The 19,357-nt window shown below is 41.2% G+C and overlaps 1 protein-coding gene across 1 annotated transcript in view; it reads left to right on the top strand.

Moving 5' to 3' along the window:
- The window catches only part of mnat1 (MNAT1 component of CDK activating kinase), a 45,954-nt gene that overhangs the window by 8,573 nt on the left and 18,024 nt on the right, over window positions 1–19,357 (top strand). Inside the window, exons 2-7 of the mRNA XM_042501250.2 lie at window positions 1,125–1,277; window positions 1,661–1,734; window positions 3,584–3,687; window positions 4,140–4,280; window positions 5,784–5,915; window positions 18,398–18,519. Of these exons, the coding sequence (XP_042357184.1) occupies window positions 1,125–1,277; window positions 1,661–1,734; window positions 3,584–3,687; window positions 4,140–4,280; window positions 5,784–5,915; window positions 18,398–18,519 (726 nt within the window). The remainder of the gene's footprint in view (window positions 1–1,124; window positions 1,278–1,660; window positions 1,735–3,583; window positions 3,688–4,139; window positions 4,281–5,783; window positions 5,916–18,397; window positions 18,520–19,357) is intronic.

Here is a 19,357-nt window from a genome sequence, read left to right as displayed (position 1 = left end):
GATGCCACTTTGGTGCTGTTACTACCTCCGATGGTGGCTTAAAGGCAAGACCACTCTGTCACCCCAACTGTACTGCGAACGTACCTTGTTGCAAAGCAGTGTGATATTCCCTCTTTGAACAGGCAGCGTAAAAGGAGCCATGAAAATAGCCGCCACCCAGCCAATACCATCCTATTATGTTGATTTGAACGGGAATGTCCATTCTACTCATTTTATTACTAAGGTTACTGCCTCTTTGTTCAGGATTGTTAAGGTGGAGAGTGGCATGCTCTTTACTGAATAGAATTAGCTGAGGACCTAAAGGCTGCCTGAAAAACTCATCATGACCGGGCTGTACTGCTACATATTTTGTCTTGGAAAGTAATGGTATCCATTAAAAAGATTTACAAGAGATACTTTGATCAATAACTGCCTAGATTTCCATGGTATTTGAAAATGTGGCTTAAATGTCTCCATAATACAGCTTCCTTTCATTTAGGCACTGTGTCAGGAATAATAATGGCCTTTTCTGGCCGAAAAAGGAGAAAGGGTGGAATTATTTGAGATGTAAAATTTATATATTTAGGTAAAGGAAAGCCTTGGCTAATGACAATTCATTTTAAATACTCAAATGTACCAATGAAATAAGAAATACATAAAACACTGTCCATCTGTGTTTCTTTGCCTCAAATTACGTAAGACGTAGTCCATTCTCATAATGATAGACTACACTGTGAATTACAGAGCTGGATTTTATCATATTATGCAACGTGGCATGACTGAGGTCTGTTGAAATAACAATAAAGCAAATGTTTTTCCAGTGCAGACAGACACACCACTGATGGGGTGTCAGACTAATTTCCTCTTGTCTGAGAGTCGGAGGCAGCCTAATCGACATTCCAATCATAATCCCAGCCATCTTTGAGCACTCAGAGGAAATATTCATATGCCCCATTATCACCCACTGCGCCTGATGATAACTTACAGACATGAAAAAAAACAACACACATTTGCTTTACTGTGAGGAAAATTGTATTTCAGCACCCACACAACTGACTCTCAGGCCTCCCCATGAGGATCACCTCCGTAAACATCCAACTCAGCTTGATGGTATTTTCTGTTACGTTGTCCCCTCTCCTCCACAGATGCGAGAACTGCGTGGAGATGCTGTTTGTGCGTGGCTCGGGTAACTGCGTGCAGTGCGACACACCCCTGAGGAAGAGCAACTTCCGTGTGCAGCTCTTCGAAGACCCCACTGTAGATAAGGAGGTAGAGATTCGCAAGAAGGTGCTGAAGATGTGAGTGAGGGGGACCAGGAGGGTGTGGGGTGCCGCTCTGCGTGTTTATGTGTCATCTCATGCCTCCTCCCACTTCTTAAGCCACCTTTGTCTTTCTCATTACACTGTTTGTTTTGTAGACAATGAGTCTCCCCGGGGGGGGCTCAAACGGGAAGGCTCTTTCCCTGCCAGGTTTTTACTTCTCAGCCCCTCCCTGCCTTCCCTCGCTCCCTCTCATCTACTCTTTAATAGCCCCTTAATTGACATCTAATGTGTGTCTATTAGGCTGTATGCAGACATGGTATTTTAAAATGGTTGATTTAATGGAGGCTATTAATGTCGGTGCATATTTGCTTTCATCAGGTTTTACTATTTGTCTCATCAGTTCTGTTCTTCCTCTGCAGATACAACAAGAGAGATTTTGATTTCCCCAGCCTGAGAGATTATAACGACTACCTGGAGCAAGTGGAGGACATAGGTAGGACACACTTAATGCTATCACGTCTGGACTCGCAACCCACCATAAGCTTTTAGCTTGGATGTTTTAAGAGAGCTGGGTGTGATGCGGCCAGTCTAACCTGGTTTGTTACATAAAACCATCTGAGTTGCCATCATTGAACACTGTTTGGAAAAGGCAGACACTTCAAAAAATACTAGGCAGGTGATGGGAGAAAACACACATCTCTGACAGAAGCTGAAGACAGGTGGGAGAAGAGCAAAAACATCTTTTCCATTGAGAAAAGGCTTCAATGAAGAAAAACTCTTCAGTTCTGATATAACTGATGCTATTGCAGCATCGGAGAGATATTAATGTAAATATCAGGTATTCAGTTCCTGTAATGAATAGATAGAATTAAGCCCTCAAACGTTTGTTAGGTCATAGGTTTGGTTCCAGAATTTGCACCAGTGATATTATGTTTACACTCTAATTTGACTACCTCCTCAGTTTTTAACCTTATAAACCCTCAAATTTCCCCTTAAAGAAATACTTAACACCTGCAAAATGACCATTGGTTTATCAATTATTCACCTCGTGTTAACACTAATTAACGAAGAAAACATTGATTTTCTTGCCTGCCTCCTTGGTGAGGGGAGAATCCAAAAATGACGAACGTTCTTTAATTAAACTAAACTGGGTCTGTGCAAAACTATATGAAAACATCCATTTACAAACACTTGCACAACTTTTGCAGTGTAATCCTCCCCACGGATTATCGCTTCAACATTATGATCTAAGAGATGTCAGTACAAACAGTCTTGTGCACAGCCAATCATCCTGCCTGGGTGTGCACGTGCGTTTGAACTCTGTTCAAGTAAAATCCATACATACGCGTGTGCTTAGGCACAGTCAGAGTGCGCTACTCTTAGTCAGAAGTTTTTATATGTTGAATGTTAAACTGAAAATGCATGTGTTTGGGAAGCACTAGATACATTAGACTTTTCTTATACTGCAAGAGTTATGTGAGAGTTTGTACACACATTTTTCAGTATATTTTTGTTGTTGTTAAACACAGAACCAGTTTATTTAAATTCATGAAGAACGTTACCTTTTTTGCATTCTTCACTCACCTGTGGAGGCATGTTTGGAAAGTTTTCTTCACTAATTCAGAGCAGCACTCAGTGAGTATCTAATACACACGGTCATTTAGCATGCAGAGTATTCTTTTAAGTGGCTTTTCAAGTTATAATTTTTTTACCCTAAAGTTTGACAATAGCATAATTGTATGTACACCTTCTGTATCCACTCACTCCAGTGTGTCAGTGAAAATCTACAGTATCTCACTAAGTTCAGAGAAACATTGAATTTCCAGATGTCATTTTTTTAAGGTTGAACTATTCCATCAAATGGAAAATACTACATATCTTGAAAATCATTTTATAGACTTTTCCCAGGATTTCAGCTGCACATATTTGTTATCTCTGGAACTCTTTGGATCCAGACCATAGTTGAAAATAATAGTACTTCGAACAGTGCGTGGGAACAGGGTTATTATTTAATAATGGGGATAACCACACACATTTACAAACAGTCTCTCCTTGAATGACATTCACGGTGCTGCACACAGTTGTTCACATAAAAGGTAAGCTGAGAGAGAAGTTTAAACTCTGGCTCCTTTCTCCCCTCCACACATCTGGTCAATCAAGGTGTAAATTGAGTATGGATGTCAGATAGTTAGGTTCAGATGGTTACAAAAATAGTTGGACACAGACCCCCTAATATGAAAAATGTGGGGAGAAGGGGTTCCTGAAGCTGTTTGACCAACCATCAAAAACTTATGATGTACTATTCAGTCCCCTTAATGGTGGTTTTTGTCTCATCCTTGCAGTCTTTAACCTGACAAACAACATTGATGTGGAGAACACCAAACTGCAGATGGAGCAGTACCAGAGGGAGAACAAAGATCTCATCCAGAGGAATAAGGCTAAACTGGTAAACACAGTGTATTTTCCCATACATGCATAATATCTTCATTAATAATGATAATAAGCTCTTAAATAAACACTGGTGGGAGCTTTTGTTTGCTCGTTCCCCACCTTGTAGAAGTCAGAGTGTAGGATTAAGTACAATATGGCATCACAAGAGCTGGTGAAAATTCAGCCTCGTGGGCAAAGATGAAATTTAAAATTTTATACACTACATATTATTTATAATTATTGCATTTTTTTTTTTTTAGAATTGAGTATTTTTTAGTATTTATTTTGAAGAGTTTTTATTTTTCCTGTGGATAATTAAAGATGTGCTTTATAATGTTGTCTGTGGTCGTGTGAGGTTAGCTGTGTACGAACCACAGTAATAAATGTAATTTCCTTTGAAGGATTGATAAAATATCTATCTATCTATCTATATGATGCAAGTTTTTGCAACATCCCTGTTCTCCTCAGACGCGTGAGCAGGAGGAGCTGGAGGAGCTGCTGTTGCTGGAGCAGCAGGGCAACGAGCAGCGGAGGCTAGAGCTGCTGCAGGAGGAGCAGAGGCAGCTACAGGTCAAGAGGAAGAACAAGCAGGCTCTGCTGGATGAACTGGTGAGATGCACACATGTCGCATGTACATACTGTATGTCCACAGTCTGGTGAAGCAAAGAGCAGCCACGTTATGACAGATGTTCCATGTCTGACATACACAGATGAACACACACACACACACCCTCAGCCTGAGGGTTCATGGCTGTGAGATCATTAAAAGATTATTACCAGTCATTGTGCTGCGGACTGCATTGTTCTCATTCTGTGATTCCAAAGCCTCCTGGCTCCATTGTGTTGAGCTGCTGGCTTTGGAAGTGATTGTTCCTGCAGAGCGGGCTGCTGAAGGACCATCACAGATAGCAAGCTAAGCTGTGTGTTTGTTTGTTTAAGGCACAGGGCCTGTTGACTGTAGGCAGATGAGATCAGCTCCTACCCCTCCCCTGGGGGTACGGTCCTGAGCTGTGACATCTGTACGTCCCTGTGGTCAGAGAGCTCACTGTTATCACGCACACATACTTTTAAATTCCTTGTTTCTGTCAGCTGAAACAGTGATTAACTAGTCCATAAATCACATCACTGGAACTTGTAACAAACTTCTTTTTCTTCTTTCTTTTTTAAAATTTTTATTTATTAACCTTTTTCCTCAAGATTTTCGTTAAATGAGCATCATATTAACAATATTAGATATTGGCTTGATTTCTATCAGAAACATGGGAAGAGTACGATGAGCAAATTAACAAGATATGGCCCAAGAAATAGCAAGAAATTAGTAAAAAGTTGTAAGAAATAAAAAAAGAAAAAAGAAAATGACCTTGAGAAACTGCTCAAAATTCATATATTTTTTCCTTTTTTCTGTTTTCCTGGTCACCTTTTACTAATATTTTGCATTTGCGTTGTATTTTTTTTTTGTATTTGTTACTCATTATGTTGTTTCCTGTGTTTTTGAAAAAAAAAAATCAAACCAATTTTCTCATGAAAGGCATCTTAATGCAGCACAAGAAAACTGATGTCCATCCAGGTGTTAAAGGGTTAACCAAGTGATAGAAAGTGTCATACAAGTGAAAGTGATAAATGTTTGCAGTCAGACCAGAATATTAGCGTTGACACGCATTAAATCGCTTTTGGTTTATTGTTTAATGCTAAGACACTTCTAGACTGTCCTGCCGTTGCTGTCCACCCCATCAAAAATGTCCTACCTTTTCAGTGAATGTGTCCAAGCTTGTGTTCTTAGACCTCTGTGCTTGGCAACACTCCACTGGAGAAATTGAAATGTCCGACCTTGCATTTAATGGAGGTGAAGGCTGTGCAGTGCACTTGAAGTAGCGTCCCCTGCAGTGCCACAGTTTTGTTGATATGGCTTGCATCAATAATGTGGCTGATAGCCTGAAAGCACCCCAAGCAGATGTGGAGGCGGGACGAATTGCTACAGCTACAGAAGGGGAAGGCCTCAACATATACATGTGTCAGCTGTTTGCTGAGCAGAAAAGTTCCTGATGAAGCACTTTGTCACATGTTTCGCACACTTAGATTAACACTCTCATGAAATCCCATTTGTTTCTCCAGGAGCAGTCTCAACTTCCTGCCACCATCTTGCTTGCCCAACACAAGGTCCGTGCTGCCAAGCTGGAGACTGAAATAGAGCAGCAGAAACAGATGGTCAAACCTACCAATCTGTTTTCAACTGGAATCCATATGGTGAGTGACACTCTTAAGGTTTATCACCTCTTTAACCCAGTTTATATATATGGATTCAAAGTGACTCCGGCCTGTACTCTGAACATAAAATGAGCTGTGTCTGTGGTAGTGTTCATTTCTAGTACTTGTGAGACAGTGAATTAACATCCACTAAGGCCAGCTGGAGTCAGGCTCCATCCACACTAATGGGTTTTTAGTTTTTAAACATTGAATTATTACTACGTTTACTCCCAGCGCCCAAACAACAGAAACCTTTTTAAACGTTGCTGTCCCAGTTTTAGTTTGAATTCTCTGGAGATACATATGAAGCCTCCTACAGATTGAGATTTTAGTAATCTTATATCAGTTTAGTGCAAGCTACACTGTATGACATGGATCCAATAAACCTGGGTAAGACAGCAAGGTCGATGTATGTAGACTGTACGATGACGATGTTTGCTGAATCACAGGCTACGATGTAGGTCCATTGAAGTCAATATGCAAGAACATAACATCGTCAGCGTGTGTAATTCATCTCCGCTGCTATAGTGGTAAGAGAAAAATGAAAGCGAACATGGATCGAGCCCTCTCTATAGTGGCATTTGTGTGTCCAAAAAAAAGAGGCCCCTTTGGCAACGAGAGCTTGATGAATAGCATCTGATAGCATTTAGCAATGTTGCGCTAATCAATGCATCACTTCATGCTAAATTTCTATTAGTTGGTCAGTAGACGAAGGTCGTAATCCCAATCTGTCAACCCAAATTTCTGACACTGTCAGATTTTTATCCCAGGTTGTCTTTGATCACAAGTCTGTGACAACAGCCATCCTTGAACCCCTCTCACTGTGCGACTTAGGACCACCAATTTAGAGCCACGACAAAAGATATCATCACGTTTCTTTCACGTTTGTTATGTTTCGTCTGGGACAGCCCCATTTTGCTGTGTTTACTGTGCTATAGTCTGCGTGGGCTGAAACGATGGAGACTTTTCCAAAAGATGGCGCAGACCACCATATTCACCTTCCGACTGGGTCTCGTCAATCACAGCTTGTCAAGTCAAAACATTACAGCGAGGTCGACATACTTTTTTGTGATTTTATCCGTGTGTGAGTACTCCTTTCTCATTGCCACTGCTTCCTCTGGCAGTGGATAATGCTCATAGTACTGCACTCATATGTCATAATAATTACTTTGCAATGACTCTTAATCTGGTGTCTGCGACCGTCTCATACCCATGTGTTTCTCTCAGTAATGGTTCCTCCTCCCAGTTGGTCCAAGCAGAGAAATCTCTGGTCTTATTTTTGCCATCTCTGTTGTGGGTGTGAGAAAATATTGATACACTGGAGTATTGCGATATTATGTCGTGTGATGCTATACCAAGTGTCAAAAAAACAGATCTCACTGCTTGGATTGCATTAAAAAAAAGACTGTTTTTATACATCTGTTGGCATGTGCTTTATACTACAAAAGTGTTTCCTTGAATTAGTTTAGTTTTTTTTTAAAATTGCAATATGTATTTGTAAGTGTTTTCTGCAACTAAGTAATCTGCCACGGAGTACACAATATGTGTTTCCTTTACATTGGCATGTGCATGCTCAGTGTTTCAGGCATTTTAGTATGAACAGAGATTATTTTTGAAACGTTTTTGTATATGGAGATCATTTTCAGTGTGGACATGGCCAAAGATCCATACATCAGTTTGATGACTTATAAGATGCCAAAACACTTGGCGGTTGTTTATGTGAAGAAGCGTTTTATATCTCTGCAAAGTTATCGCAGCAGCAATTAAAAAGTAATCTACCTGGAATGTGGAAAAGTTGGGCCAGGTTTGATTTTTTTTTTTTCTTCCAGATTGGATCCCTCTGCTTTGACGCCCCAACTGCGTCAACAGAGCGGCCTCATTCAAATGGGGGGGGGGGGTGTTTACATTATTTCACACAGGGTTAATGTCGGTCTGAAAACAACCTTAGCATGCATTTGTCAGAGCGGTCTTTGCTGCTTCAGGTGAAAGCTGTGTGAGCACAGTGAAACATGAGAGCTTGAAGAAGCTATAGGTACTATAAATATCAATTGGCAACTATATTTACAATGAGCCCCTGCAGGTTAAGGTCACATGGTTGTGTACGTCTAACACTGGTGGTGAGGGGGGTCTGGTGGGATTTTAGCTCAGTGCTAATTTAAACTTCATGTGGAGTGCCTGCTGACAATGGAGCGAAGATAACAGTCCAGACCTTCAAAGGGAGGATGTTCCTCCGTGTCTGGTGCTTCTTCAGTGTGGGAACAGGGCCCTCACCCCTTCAGTCATGTCATCACATTCCTGTGGGTGAACGGTGGGACCCACACAGAGAGCATGTGGGCTCAGGGCTCTGGCCGCTGCAAGCTCTTGCTTTGTGCTCACCGTGTCTTGAGAGACCTTCCATTTGGCTATCGCTCGGATTTTCAGTCGTTTATTTTCATTTTACTGAGATGAGATAGGCAGTGTCATCACCCCCACCCCCTCCCCAGCAACCCTCATGAGGCATGGTTGTCTTCCCACAGTTCAGTGATGCGTGGGAGAGATATCTGCTTAGTACTCACCTATAAGCTCAAGCAGGAGTAAGGTTTTGACATATGCAGGTACAACCCAACCCTCTCTTTCTAACATGTTTGCTTGGCCATTTTAATGTGTTTTCCACTGGTATTGCTCTTTGAAACATCTTGGATAAATTGGTGGGACTTTACAAAAACATTCATTTACTCATTAAACCCCAAAGAAACAACTGGTTCATCCACCACCAGTGGAAAAGCATTGAACTGATCCAAATGGAAGATTTGGTACTCTGACTCTTACACCCTTGATATACAGCGTGAAGTTAAACTTGCTGATGGAGAGAGAAACAGCATGATCGTGTTGTTCTTGGCTTCATCTGTGGCTGTTTTTCCTTGCTTCTTTCTTCCCATTTCTCTTCATCCTCCCGTCCCCGAGCTCCTGTTGGTGTAGCAGAGCTCTCACCATGCATCTGCTGTGTTGGACCGAGAGACGTGAGTCAGGGGAACGTGTGGGTTTGGATTTCCCTTCACTTCAGAGTCCATAAGAATGACTTCTGTTTGACTTGGTGCTGTTTCAGCGCAGAGCGGTGGATTCCTGCAGATTGCTGGAATTCATTTATCTGCTAGCTTGTGGTCCCTTGTTCCAAGCAAGGGTTCAGTTTTTCTTCAGCAGAAATTAGGGGAGGCAAATGTAAAAACACATTTCTTAAGCTGGGCCACATTTCCATGATATGCCTTACCTCACATTTAAGCTGATTTGTGCTTCTCTCTTCACTGACAGGAATTTCACTTAGTGTTGAAATGTCATCGGACAGAAATTAATGGGCAACCATTTTGATATTCAGTCACTTAAAGTGTTTTGCATGTTCACACTTAAGAAAGGTTAGCTCAAAAGTTCAGTTCACACAGATTAAATTGAACTAGATCTCATTCATTATTTTGAGCTAAGTTCACAGTCCTTAAAAATTAACTTAACTTGAAATCTTTCTGTCATCATTCACTAGCAGATGTTTTCCAAGACTGATTGGATGCTTTTTACTCGATGTATGGTTTGATGATGTGGATGACGTTTAGACTGTTTTTCTGTTGAAATCTGTTATTTACTGATTTATTCATAAGATTCATAAGATAACTGCTGTAAAACAGGCGATGTTAACTATGGCAGGAGTTAAAAACACTCACTTTCAAGTTTTTAAGTTGCAAACAGATGTGTTCAGTTCACCGTTCACCAAAACTATGTGCATTTTCAATGAACGAGCTCTTTAAGCATGTTCATGCACAGCACTGGTCCCTTAAGTCATTTATCAAGCAAAAATGCAAAACAGCCACTGGTTTCAGCTTCTCAAATGTGAGAATGCGGTCCTTTTCTCTGTTCTTTTTTCTATTTTTACTTCATTGAAAACGGATTATCTTTGGTTTTTCACTGTTGGTCAGTCAAAACAAGCAATTTAACATAGCCATGTTTCCATAAACACATTTTCATGCTCATTTTGATGCATGACAGTACTAAGAAGGCAAGTAAAACTTCCTCAATTGAGGAAAAGGTTTTGACACTCACTTGATCTGATTTTTGCCTTTGTAAAAATAGAAGTCGATTTGATAAATTGGATATGTAAACACTTCTGCCAAATAAGTTCTGATGTAGCAAGAATTTAACTCTTATGACTGATCAGCTGTTTCCTCTGTTGGCGTGTTCCTGGATTTTTCCATAACCACAATTTGTCTTTGTGTCTGGGCGAGCTGACTTTGAAAGAGCAAAACTTGCCCTATTGAAAGTAATTCCTGAAGATGTCTATTTTCTGTCTCATAGATGTGTTAGATATCCCAAAATCAATGTTGTTTCTGGTTTGCAAGGTCTACTTCTTCTACTGTTTTTACTGGCAGATGACAAACAACTTTTGATGAAACTACATTTTGAATGGTCTCGTTCACTCACTCCAATCCGGTGGAAGAAACGCCTTATTCGCATTTCTTTTTTGCAACATTTCAAATCAGTCCAATGTGCACAACTGATGTTACAGTGAACATATCTTCCAAACCTACTAAAAAAAAACAATAGCTCAAATACCCCCATCCCACCTTCAATTCCCCTCATAAAAAACAAAAACAATAAGGATATAAATAAAACAAAGAAAAAGCAAATAAGCCAAACCGACAAACAGTTTTTAAAACACAAATAATAGATTTATTTGGGAAAAAAAGTAAGATTAATCAAAATACAGTATAAATATATAAGTATAGGTATCAATACTTTGTCGTGAAGCATGCAAACAAAGGAGAAACAGATAGTGACAGTGATAAATGGACAGAGGGCTGATGCATGACCTCTTGTGTTTTCATCTGGATGTTTTTGGTGATGTTTTTGCAAGTTCACTAGCCTTTAGAAGCAGAACTCATGGTGCCCTCAACAGCCCCTTACTCACCCCCACCCACTCCCACTACCACCTGCCCCACCAGCACTTCAGCCAGCTGCTTCACCCCGGGCCAAGGTGAACCGTCAGTGGTGGAATGACATATCTGCCTGTCTTTGAGCTGTCCGATCTGTGGAACGTGAGGATGCCAATTCCTCCTCAGCTTCCCCAGACTTTATTTAAAGCGTGATCTAATATTGCATCTAGTTGTGTAATGCTGTTTACTGGGAACACGCAGGGGGGGGCATCTCAGCTATTCTGGCACTACTCTTTGCCCGGATGATTTTCCAGGGGTTGCTGAAGAGGACCCTGATTCTGCTTTTTCTGTTTGCGTGTTAACATGTTGATGAGCGGGTGCTTGAGGAAGTTAGCCGATCCTGAGAGAAAGTAGTCTCGGTCCAGGTGTGATGTGAGGTGGGATGGGCCTGGTCTTGCCTCAGGAATGGTCTGGAATCACTCACTAATCCCTCACTTTGTAGGCACTCTATTGAACCGAGACGCACACATACCCTTGTGCGGGTGCGTGCACACACATAAACGCACACTCCCCTCACCCAGTCTGAGTAAACATCCTTTGAAGAATAAAGTGTCTTTTTAAAATAGACGTCCGCTGATATCAAAAGAGACTCTCTGTGTGGGAGGGAGGCAGCTTTTCGCTGTTTAAACAGGTTGCTTGTTGTTGTCTGACACATAAGACCAGCCTCAGTGCCAAGCACGATGACAAGAGTCATGATGACAAGAGTCATGATGACAAGAGTGCTTGGCACCTGCTCAGTGCAAAACATGGACATGAGCGGTTATGAGCATATAAATTACATAGGATTTAAGCTTTATATGAGTAAATGTGTCTTTGAAGCGTGTTGGCTTTGTTTGTTTGTGCCAGTAAAGTTATTGTGTTTTCCAGTCTAAGAGTGTGTGTGTGAGGCTGGGGATCGTCCTCAGCTGCCACAGTGTCCCATTCCTGCATGCGGTTGACCGATGGGGAATCTCTCCACCTTGGGGTAGCTTTCAGCGCCATCTTAGATGAAAGGTCCTGGGTTCCAGCACTGCAGGACCACAATCCGCTCTTCGCAGGCGGCAGAGCAGCTGACATACCTGACGAGGCCGGCATGGGCACCTAATGAAAGCAGAAGGCTCACACACATAAACAAAGTGCAACTCACACACACAGCCCGATGTGGGTGGAAAGTTTATCCCTAAACATAGATGTGTAGCTGACTGAAATAACCCCGGGTTCTCTCTGGCTTTTTTCCATTTTAAAGTGAGGCAGTGGGATTTCACTACCACAGAAAACACAAACACAAGTGCACATGCTCACGGTGTGAGCTTGTTTGCTCAGGCCTGATTTACTTGGTTAAGTTGTCCTCCACAGTGACCTCTGCTCGGTAGACGTTTTCGTCAGCGCAGGCCGAGATCTGCTTTACTTTGCTCTGGCAGACTGGCCGAACCTGTTTTACCTGCGAGGTTGACGCTGCATACTCCCCCCAACCCCCACTCACTCTTTCACTATCTTCAGTTCATTTCCTTTATTCACACTCTTGAGACATATATAGGGTTTGTACGGTCATGAAAAACCTGGAAATGTCATGGAATTTGCAAAAAGCAAATTCCAGGCCTATAAAAGTTTTGGAAAACTAAATATACCCTGAAAGTCATGGAAATTTGTTTCACAAACCTGTAAAATAACACATGATGTGTTCAAGGACCGTTGGAAATTTGAAAATCTCTCATTAATTTCTGTTTTTACTGTTTCTGGCTGTGATAAATGGCGCAATATTTTCGATTTTTAAAGGGGATAAAAACACATTTTGTTTTCTTAAAAAATTGTTAAAGACAAAAAGCCTTTTTTTCTTTAAAAATAAGAAAAAGGGCCTTTTTTTTCTTTCTCCCAATTTTTTCCTGTAAAAAGTCCCAGAAAAAATTTAATACAGCCATTTAAAGTGGTTTTCCCCTCCCCTAAGCCAAAATAAAAACACCGCCTCCTACCCTCTCATAAATAAAAAACATTTTCTAGGTTATATCTAGATATTCAGTTCTAATCCTTCATCTTTTTCTTAATTAATAGATTTAAAAAAAAAAAAAAAACATTGTATACTAATGAAAAAGAACCAATAGGTAGTATTGGTGGTTCAGAAAATGTTAGGTCTTGAAAATTTTTCTCAAAGTCATGGAAATTTCTTGGAAATTTCTTGGTAAAAATGTGTATGGACCCTGCATAGTGTGGATATTTGTGTAGTTCACGGATATTTGTTTATTTAAATTTGTCGTTGTTTTAAACATTGACATATAAATCATTCACAAAGCAATTATTTTATGTGAAGGTGCACACCCCCTCGACCTTTGGCCTTTTCCTTTTTATTGGATTGCTGGCATGTAGGGTTGATAGCTGCAGGAGTTTGGGGAGAGGGGGTCAGCTCAAGGGGTAAAGAGAACCGTCAGCCCTGATTGGCACTAGCGCATGTGGGCATTCACACCTCTGCCCCTGCCCCTGGCTTGGCCCTGTTAGGATGGCCTCAGCAACCCTTGCCCGCAGGCAGAACTAGCCCAGGCCAGCGGAAAAAGGAGTTGTCAGCTTTAGGGGCTTTGCGCTGGGGCAGCTGCCACTGGACAGGCAGTTATATTTAAACTTGTAAGGCGAGGGGAGGCACTGTGTGGGCTGCAGCTTTTACACTTGCTACTTGCTGCTCAGTGGGCCAGTGGGCAGCCCAAAGCTCTTTATCCATACAGAAGCACGGGCAGTGCCAGGGCAGAAGGTGGAAGTGAGGGCTGAGGGTGGGATGGCACTAGGCTGGCCCCTAACGAGGCTTATTAATTTTATCCCCTATACAATGCTGATCACTGTTTCCCTTTCCATTGTTCTCATTATCACTTTGTGCATTAGTGACGAGGGCCTCACTGCCTCTGGAGCTCTGTTGGAGCCAGCTGTGGCCCCACCAAACCCTCGGGAACCACACAAGTGTGTGTGTGGTTTTGTATGCGTGTGTGGATGTTGTTCGGAGGTGCTGATGGAGAGGTTAGTCTCCAAGCGACCTTCATGTGTCCTGCTGAGCTGCAAAGTCAGAGAATAGATAGGGAGCCTCGAGAGTGCTGATGATCGTGCAGTGTGTGTGAGTGTGTGTGGCACGTGTTTCTCATGGTGTTCTCAGCGGTGACCCATGATTTGAGCTGTTGACCAGTGAGCTTTTGATCAAGATTGGCATCATAGAAATTAGATAAGACCTCCTACTAAGTTTAGAAATATTAATTGTAAAGTGTAGAACTATTAGTAAGACCTAAACACAGTGGGGATCATTGGCGGTTAATAAAATAAACAATTCTGCATAAATATATCTATAAAAATTAGTTTCAAAGGGACAGTTCATTCCACAATGAAAAAATATATTTATATATTTCCTGTGCCATTTATCAATCTAGATAGTTTTGATTACTTGAATTGCCCAGTGTTGGAGATATCGGCCATAGAGATGTCTTCCCTCTCTCGTATATAATAGGGATAGATAGCACTCAGCTTGCGGTGCTCAAAGCACCAAAAACATACATTTGAAAAACTCAACAGCAGTGTCTCTTAAAAGGAATGATGACCTGGTTACTTAAGATAATCCACAGACCTTGTTGTAAGCAATTTTATGGAGGAACTATTTTCCTTCTACTGAACTACACCTGCCAACTGGATTACTATGCAGAAGGAAGCGTGCATTTACTGCCCACCTAGCACCACTGAGCCGGCTAACGTTACAGCTCAGCCAAGGAGGACATCATTAATGTTTGCATCTCGTGCTGTCACCAGCATGAGCCTCTCGTCCATGACTAGATGCAAGCTTCCTTCTGCGCTGTGATACGGTTTGGGGTTGTAGTTTAGATGAAAGAAAATAGTTAATTCATAAAACTTTTTCAAATGTTTTTTTTTTTTTTTTTTTAATTTTTGGCACTTTGAGCACCACCATCTGAGTGCCATCTAGTTCTACTATATTTAGGAGAAGGCAGATGTCTTAATGGCCGTTATCTCTAGCAGTCCGCAACTCACACCAAAACAAGACTAGGGTTGTCACAATACTAGATTTTCTAACTCAGGTAAAAGTAAAAATGTTCATTTTGCATTTTGGGGTGAACTGTCCCTTTAAGAAGTGATTAAAAAAATCCAACCTGTCTTTATTTTTTATTTTTTCTAAATACGAGCACCTCTGACACCATCCATCTCTTGTTTTTAATGTAGACTTTAACCTCTCATACCTTCAAAATAATGTGACTTTTATAAGACCTCTGTCTCGTAAAAGTCACATAAATGTCTGCCTTATCACTCTGTCCAAGGGGTTAAACCTGTTGCTTTCCCAGATGGCACTGTTAAGATGGACAGCAGAGTTAAGAAAGAGTAATGTGACAGAACATCACGAGCTGAATTCAACCCCCCCAGAGATGTAGAGTGCTTAACAGTTCTCCAAGCCAGCACACCTGTCCCCTCTGCCAACATGAGGACAGGCACTGGTGACGGCTTTTCTTGACCTTATAAAACGATTCTTAGTAACTGAAGCTGGTATTGCTAGATCGCTTTAACTCTATCTGGACCTGAGGTTAGGACGTAGGAGGATCACAAGACCAGGAGAAGCAGGACTAATCCCTCTGGCGCGATGGTGATTTCCTTAAATCATCCCCCCCTGCGGTTTTATTAAGATTGATGACCCCCAGAGTTTCATTTTAGTGTCACAGGGGTATTATAAGAGGCTTAAAACCAAGTTATACACAAACTTGAAAGCATCAAGAGGGCACACATAATGTTGTGTAGGTAGTAAGATGGGCCTCCGTGATGCAGAAAGCAGATGTTTGTGTTGGCTCTTTCAGCCGTGTTGTTCCAGTGGCCCCTGGTCCCTTAGCCATTTCTGCTCTGCTGGGCCTGGCTGGAGTCCCCTCTCTCTCCCCTTCTGTTGCTTTCTTTCACCGAAGCATTCAGAAAACAACATTCAGATGCCGTAATTCACACGAGCTTTTAATAGGACATGATGAATGCGTGCTTCGAAGTTTCAGCAGTTATATTAGTCAGGGTAGAGGACAGTGCCTGTCTGAGATGATGATAGGTGAACAGTCTTGCTTCAAAGGAGACCAGAAGTACCACAAATCATTATTTTGTATTTTTGTGAATATATTCAGAAGAGCAAAGCCTGATCTTGTGTATGCATGCTGTGTTTGTTCGCAATGATTTGTCTCTGCCAGTTTTCAAGGTGCCCTTGCAGAGGAATGCAACAGAAATTTCTCCAGACTGAGGGTTGGCTCGGTTCTGTCTGTCGCTCAAAAATTTGATTTACTGCCCTATAGCTATCTGCAACTCCCAATTTGCCTCTTTCTTTCTCTACCGTTCCAACATTGTAAACTTTTCTTCTTCCTCCTCTCCCTCCGCCCCTTCGTCCCACTGCGTCTCTTTGATTGGCGCAGTAGGGGAGTTAAACAGTGCTGAAAGTCTGAAGGAAGATGGATGGAGAGACTGAAGAAGTGCGAAAATGAGGGAGAGTGACTGGTCTTGGGTTGGTCGGTCTGGGTTTCATTAGTCTGTGGTGGGGCTCCACTGTGTTGGATGAATGGATGGGACAGGACAGGGAATCACTGGCACCTTGGGGTTAAAGGTTGAATGAAAACCATAGAGAAGCGTGTGTCTAGTAGTGTTTGTGTTTTAAAGGAAAAATCCAACAATATAAAGCATTTAAATAGTGTTTAAAAACAGGACATGTAGATATGGGCCATAGGCCATAGGCTCCTAACAAGCACGTCCTTATCAAATTAAAAAATGTCCCTTTTGTGTCACATATATATTCATTTCAATACATATCATCAAGATAATAAGCTATTATGTTGAATACAAACGTAAAGGAGAGGCTAGAGCAAATTTTGAATATAAACAAAATACCTGATGGTGGAACAGGGGCTGTGCACCATGGCGAGGGTCACATACTTGGCACTCTGTCCAGCCTGGAAGGACAAATACCTTAATTAATTTGTGTTTTGAGAAGCCCTTATATAAAGCAATGCATTATAATCATGATGATCATTGAGTATTATCATGTACCATTTAAGGAGGGAAATTTAGAATCATTTACAACAATATCCAAAGTTAGTATATAATTTGCATTGGAAATGCGCCTTACAGGAACAAAATGTTGTTTACAATGCTGCCTGCATTCAGTTAAATGTACTTTTCAAGTCAGTTGCCTTCCTGGATTTATTTGCCAGATGGAAAATCTACCCCCATTTGGCACTTGGTGGCTGTTAATTTCAGACCCTGCCTGGATCGCTTTAATGATACATATTGCTGATGCACCACATTATAAGAGTCTAAGTTGTCTTTGTGTAGTTTTTGTCTAACTATCCTACTCGCTGGCCTGGATAGAACAGTTACCACCATGTAGTGTTTGGCTCAGAAACCCTGCATCTTTTGCTGTCTCAGTGCTCATCACTCAGTGCTTTTGTAACTTCCAGCTCAGCTTTGGTTGCTTGATTTCCCCTTGTGTGCGCGCCTATGGGCCAAAGCATGTGTGAGGGCAGGCAGACTGAGGCCGCGGGGCACATGTTACTCGTTTAGTTTGGTTTTCATCAGCTCCCCTCTGTGTTCTGTTGTTTATACTCCCCCACTACTCTTTTCTTTGCTTTCTCTCTTATCTTTTTTTTTTATCTTCCCTTTGTCTCTGAGTTCCTCTGCTCCTCTCTAAAATAGTCACTGTTTGTTTAGACATCATCTTTTTAATTCCAGGTTTGTTTCATGAGTCTGGCGCGTCTTCTGAGTCTCATTACTTTAATGCTGGAGAAAACAAAGTGGTCTGACGCTGTGTGGAAATTCCCCTTTGATGGCAGAGCCCCAAATCGAACAATTCTACACTGTCCTAAAGAAGTATCATGTTTCTCGCTCCATCACCACGGTCAGCAGCGTTAGGAACTGGAGTAGCATGACTGAAATCTCAGCTTTGAGTACTTATGGATCGAAGGGGTTTCTGTAAAGCACACTACAGTTTCCAGTGCTTGACACTGCAGGTCTTATGACTGTGGGAGACCAGTGTTACTTTTGTTAACAAAATCTATGACTAAATATGTTTGTGAACAACCATTTTTTCCGAGGCTAAATTGAGACAATAATGGGACGGCACTGATGTCATTAAAATACGACTGTGACCATATCAACATGCAGTATTGATACGTAGTTCTCCTGCACAGTGTTTGGTTCTCCTTTATCAGATTTCCATCAGGAATAGTTGTTAAGTTGCCAACAGTGTTTTGTTTGCTAAGAACATGCTCAGTCATTGTCTCATTTAGTTCCTTCAGTGAACCAGCAGTGCCTGGGGAGAGCGAACATGTTGTCAGACTAAACTCTTATTGTCAAACCAGTCAGTCAAGAACTGGTGGTTGATAGTGTTGCTGTTTGATTGACATTAAGCCTTTTCCAAATTGTTTTTTCTGTTTCTGTCATCCTGATTGTGCCATAACTGTAGTTTCCAGGGTTACACTGAAAACTAAACTGAGACAATGGAGAATATTGTCCTCTGCTGAATGCTGTCTCTCTGTTGTTGTTGTTGTTGTGTTTTTTCAGCGTCAGACGGTGTCTCTTCAGCCTGCTCCAAAGATAGAGGAAGTTCTGTACCACTACAAGCCTCTTCAAGTTGAAACCTATGGACCCCCAGTGCCAGAACTGGAGCAGCTGAGCAGATTCGGGTACACACTTACACACTCACGCATCTGCCACAGCCAGGGATGGGGGCATTTTCCCATCCTTCATGCTTTACATAAACTATGAGTTTAAGTTTCACTTGTAGAGCACAGTTGTCTAATTGAATCAAAGAAGAATAACTAATAATACTTTCATAATTTCGCCATATGTTCTTAGGAAATTTCTGGAAAGAACTATGTGATTTAGTGCCAAGTAGGCTACAGGAAAAACAGCAACAAAGTGCTGGTACTGTTGAGATTAATTAGTTGTGTCTAGGCATGGGACAATATAAAAAATTTAATATCTCAATTATCCTGTCCAAAATAAGTGTTATTCACGCTATTATTATGATAATCATCAAAGAATGCTTAAAACGCATAAAATTGCCATAAAACAAACTTGAATCATTTAAATTTTTCTAAAAAAGAAAAAAAATTGTGCTTTATAGGACAAACATAGTGTAAAACGAACTCTAAAAAAGTCAGGCTTTGAAACCATTTCAAATGGCATCATATCTCTCGCTACGAAATGCTTATGATGATCTTTTCCTTTGTTTTGAGGTTTGTGCGTTGAGCTGGGTTTTTTTTGGCAGTTTTAGTTTATGGTTGCCTAGCAATATCTTTTGGTGCTGCTGGACACAATATCTATGATTATCTCGATAAAAATTCACCACGATCATATTACTGTGAGTGTTTTTCATATCATCCCATAGCTGTGTCCAGTTTCTAAGCAGCTTTTGATTTCCAGTGAAATTTCCTTGAAAGAGCCGCTTCATTTAAACCTAAGTAAATACTGAGAAAAAGCTCATCTGATCTGCTGGCACTAACTTAAATAGCAGTAATT

The sequence above is a fragment of the Plectropomus leopardus genome, chromosome 14 (assembly GCF_026936395.1).
Source record: "Plectropomus leopardus strain MGB_pleo_1.0 chromosome 14, ASM2693639v1, whole genome shotgun sequence".
Classification (NCBI taxonomy): domain Eukaryota; kingdom Metazoa; phylum Chordata; class Actinopteri; order Perciformes; family Serranidae; genus Plectropomus; species Plectropomus leopardus.
This window is presented reverse-complemented; position numbering and strand designations above follow the sequence as displayed.